General features: G+C 52.5%; 1 protein-coding gene across 1 annotated transcript in view; it reads right to left on the bottom strand.

Moving 5' to 3' along the window:
* The window catches only part of Eln (elastin), a 46,052-nt gene that overhangs the window by 1,516 nt on the left and 41,625 nt on the right, over positions 1-2,911 (bottom strand). The window contains exons 31-35 of the mRNA XM_028765941.1: positions 2,505-2,543; positions 2,298-2,348; positions 1,645-1,689; positions 1,194-1,223; positions 408-458 (exon numbers count right to left, since the gene is read on the bottom strand). Coding sequence (XP_028621774.1) covers positions 408-458; positions 1,194-1,223; positions 1,645-1,689; positions 2,298-2,348; positions 2,505-2,543 — 216 coding nt within the window. The remainder of the gene's footprint in view (positions 1-407; positions 459-1,193; positions 1,224-1,644; positions 1,690-2,297; positions 2,349-2,504; positions 2,544-2,911) is intronic.

Here is a 2,911-nt window from a genome sequence, read left to right as displayed (position 1 = left end):
CCTCCCTCTCTCTCTCTCTCTCTCAGGTTGAGGTTGTTGACATTGTCTCCTATGGAGTCCAGGCTGCTCTCACAATCCTTCTAGGGAAGACCTGTTCAGCAAACCTGGGGATAGATAGCCTGGGGTATGGAGGCAGGGCAGGCTAGTGTCTAGCCCTCATGCAGTTTCTCCTAGATGTGGCCTGTTTGCGCCATCTGGTGGTCTGTTCTGGAAGTTCTTTCCACTCATTCTTTTTCACAGTCTCTTCAAGTCCCAGACTCCTCTGTCCAGGTGAAGGACATGGGCAAAAATATCCAGGCTACACTGAGGGTGAGCACAGAGGGTCCTAGATCTGCTCCCATCTCTGAATATATGCACTGACCTCTGACTCTGTCTCTTCTTTCTCTAGGGACAGAGTCTCTACTTACCTTGGTATCCCAGGGCTCCCAGAGCTCCTCCATAGGGCTTCGGTGGTTTTCCTGTGTGTGGGGGTGTTGGCAGAGGATGAGGTGGGAAGGATACTGGGTTCCCCTACCTCTACCAGCATCCTCACTTTGTGCAAATTGCGCCCTGTTTTTGTAGGCGCCCAAAACCTCCCTGCCAATCAGCCCACCTACCTCGGTCTTGCCACACCCTTCTCCCCAGAGTTAAGCTCTGTACTACTGGGACGGAACCTGGACCTAGTGCATTCTAGACAAGAGCTCGGCTGCTGAGCCACACCCCTTCACTGGGGAAATCTAGACAAGAGCTTACCGCTAAGCCACGCCCCCAGCCCCTCACGGGGGAGGGGGATTTTAGACAAGAGCTCCTCATTGGAGGATTCTGGGAAGGTGTTCTACCACAGAGCCATGCCTGTAACCTATCACTGAAAGATTCTAAGCAAGAGATTTAATGCTGACCCATGCTCTCAGCCACTGATTGGAAGATTCTAGACAGGTGACCCACCACCGATTCATGCTCCCAGGCCCTCACTGGGGGATTCTAAGCAATTGCTTTACTACTGACTTACATCATCAGCCCTTTATAAAAAAAAAATGTTTATAAAAGTCTTTGAGACAGAGTTTTGCTAAGTTGACTAAATTGTTTGGAACGCTCTCCATAGCCCAGGCTAGTCTTTGATCCTTCTGCTTCAGCCTCCCCTACACCCCCACAGTGCTAAGAGTCCTTCTACCAACAAGGCTAATTTATGAGATGTCTTTTCACGGAAGACTCACCACCAACTCCCAGGCCCCCGGCACCACCACCTATGGGGTAAGAAGAAGAGGTATTATCAGTGCGCCCACTTCTGGAACCTACCATGTTCCTCCCTGATTGGAGCAGGACATGTGATATAGGATAGGGTCAGGTCCTGGACTTGGGTCGCAGGAGTCCTTGACTCTGTCTCTGTTCACTGTGTGACCTTTGAATAGTGCTTAGTGGTCTCCAAGCCTACAGTTTACCTCAGGAGAAGGATGGTAGGGAAGCTGTTTGACCCTTAGGGACCCTGAGAAATGTGAAGGGTGTCCCTGTCCTTAGAAAGGTCCTAATGTTAGATTGGGGTCTGGGTTCTTCTTGGGATCTGTTACTACAGGTGTTAGCCCCACTCTTCTGAATAGATGGGGCAGAGGAGAGGGAAGGGTCTGGCAGAGACCAGAACGGATCCCAGGGCAGGACACTTGGGCATACCTGGGTAAATAGGAGAAAGTCCAAAGCCAGGTCTTGCTGCAATTCCTGCAAGAGAGACTTAGTGTTGGTGACGCATACTGGCAGGCCATGCTGTGGCCTTATCACCTGGTCTTGGTGTCTGGAACCAGCTCCTTCCCACTGTCATGTCCTACTGAAGCCACATTCTTTGTGGGATGTCTGTGTGCAGCGCATTTGTGTGTGCATGCTCTACCTTTCATTTTGAGGCAAGGTCTCTCACTAAGCCTTTTGTTTATGGATTTGGCAAAACTAGACGGGCCAGCACACCCCAGGGATCCTCCAGCCACCTCCTCCCCAGCTGGCAAATTTTACATACACGCTGGGGGTTTGAACTCAGGTCTTCATGCTTGCACAATGAATGCTTTACCAACTGAGCCACGTCCCCAAGCCTTGAAGTCCCTTTCTTAATTAAACGTGTCTCTGTCCCATATGCCTGTGTGGTGCCCTGTGGCTTATGCTCTAAGCTTGGTTGACACTATCCTCAACTTGAGGGGGAGGGCACTCCTCCCATGGTTGCCTCCTGTCCTAGAGTGATTTTTCTATCTCCAGACCTCATGTGGATTCAGCTTCCAGAACCCCCTTGTTTGTCCCCCAGAGTCAGGCAGATCTGAGAACAACATCAGGGTTGGCCATACCTCCACCTGGGAATGGCCTGGCTCCTAGGACACCTCCAAGGCCAGCAGCACCTGGGGAGAGGACACAGGGTGTCAGAATGGATACAAGGGTGGTACTGCTGACATTCTGGACACGACCTTCAGGGGTACCATGAGCTGGGCAGGTATGGGTCATGGCGATGGGTGTACAAGCCTATTGCTGAGGGGGAGGCCATAGGGGAAACTCACCGTATTTGGCTGCCTTAGCAGCTGCAGCAGGGGACACACCTGGAGGAAGCAGGCACGGGAGAGCTCAGAAAAGCTACCTCTCTTCCCTGCTCCAGCCCGCCTAGCAGATCAGCATCTGCAGCATCTGCTCCTGACTTGTCCACCCACATCCCACCATTCCGTCATCCCTCCTGCTTCACACACCCATCTTTCTAATAGCCCCCCCACCCCCGTGTGTGTGTGTGTTGCTAGAGATGGAATCCAGGATGTAATGCATGCTGTGCAAGTGCTATACCATTCAGTAATGCTTTTAGCCCCTCACTGGGGGATTTTAGGCAGGGGCTCTACCACTGAGCCACGCCCCCAGCCCCTCACTGGGGATTCTAGGCAGGGGCTCTACCACTGAGCCACGCCCCCAGCCCCTCACT

The sequence above is a fragment of the Grammomys surdaster genome, unplaced genomic scaffold, assembly GCF_004785775.1.
Source record: "Grammomys surdaster isolate TR1022 unplaced genomic scaffold, NIH_TR_1.0 166, whole genome shotgun sequence".
In the NCBI taxonomy this organism is placed as follows: domain Eukaryota; kingdom Metazoa; phylum Chordata; class Mammalia; order Rodentia; family Muridae; genus Grammomys; species Grammomys surdaster.
The sequence above is the reverse complement of the archived record's forward strand: the minus strand, read 5'-3'. Positions and strand labels throughout refer to the sequence as shown.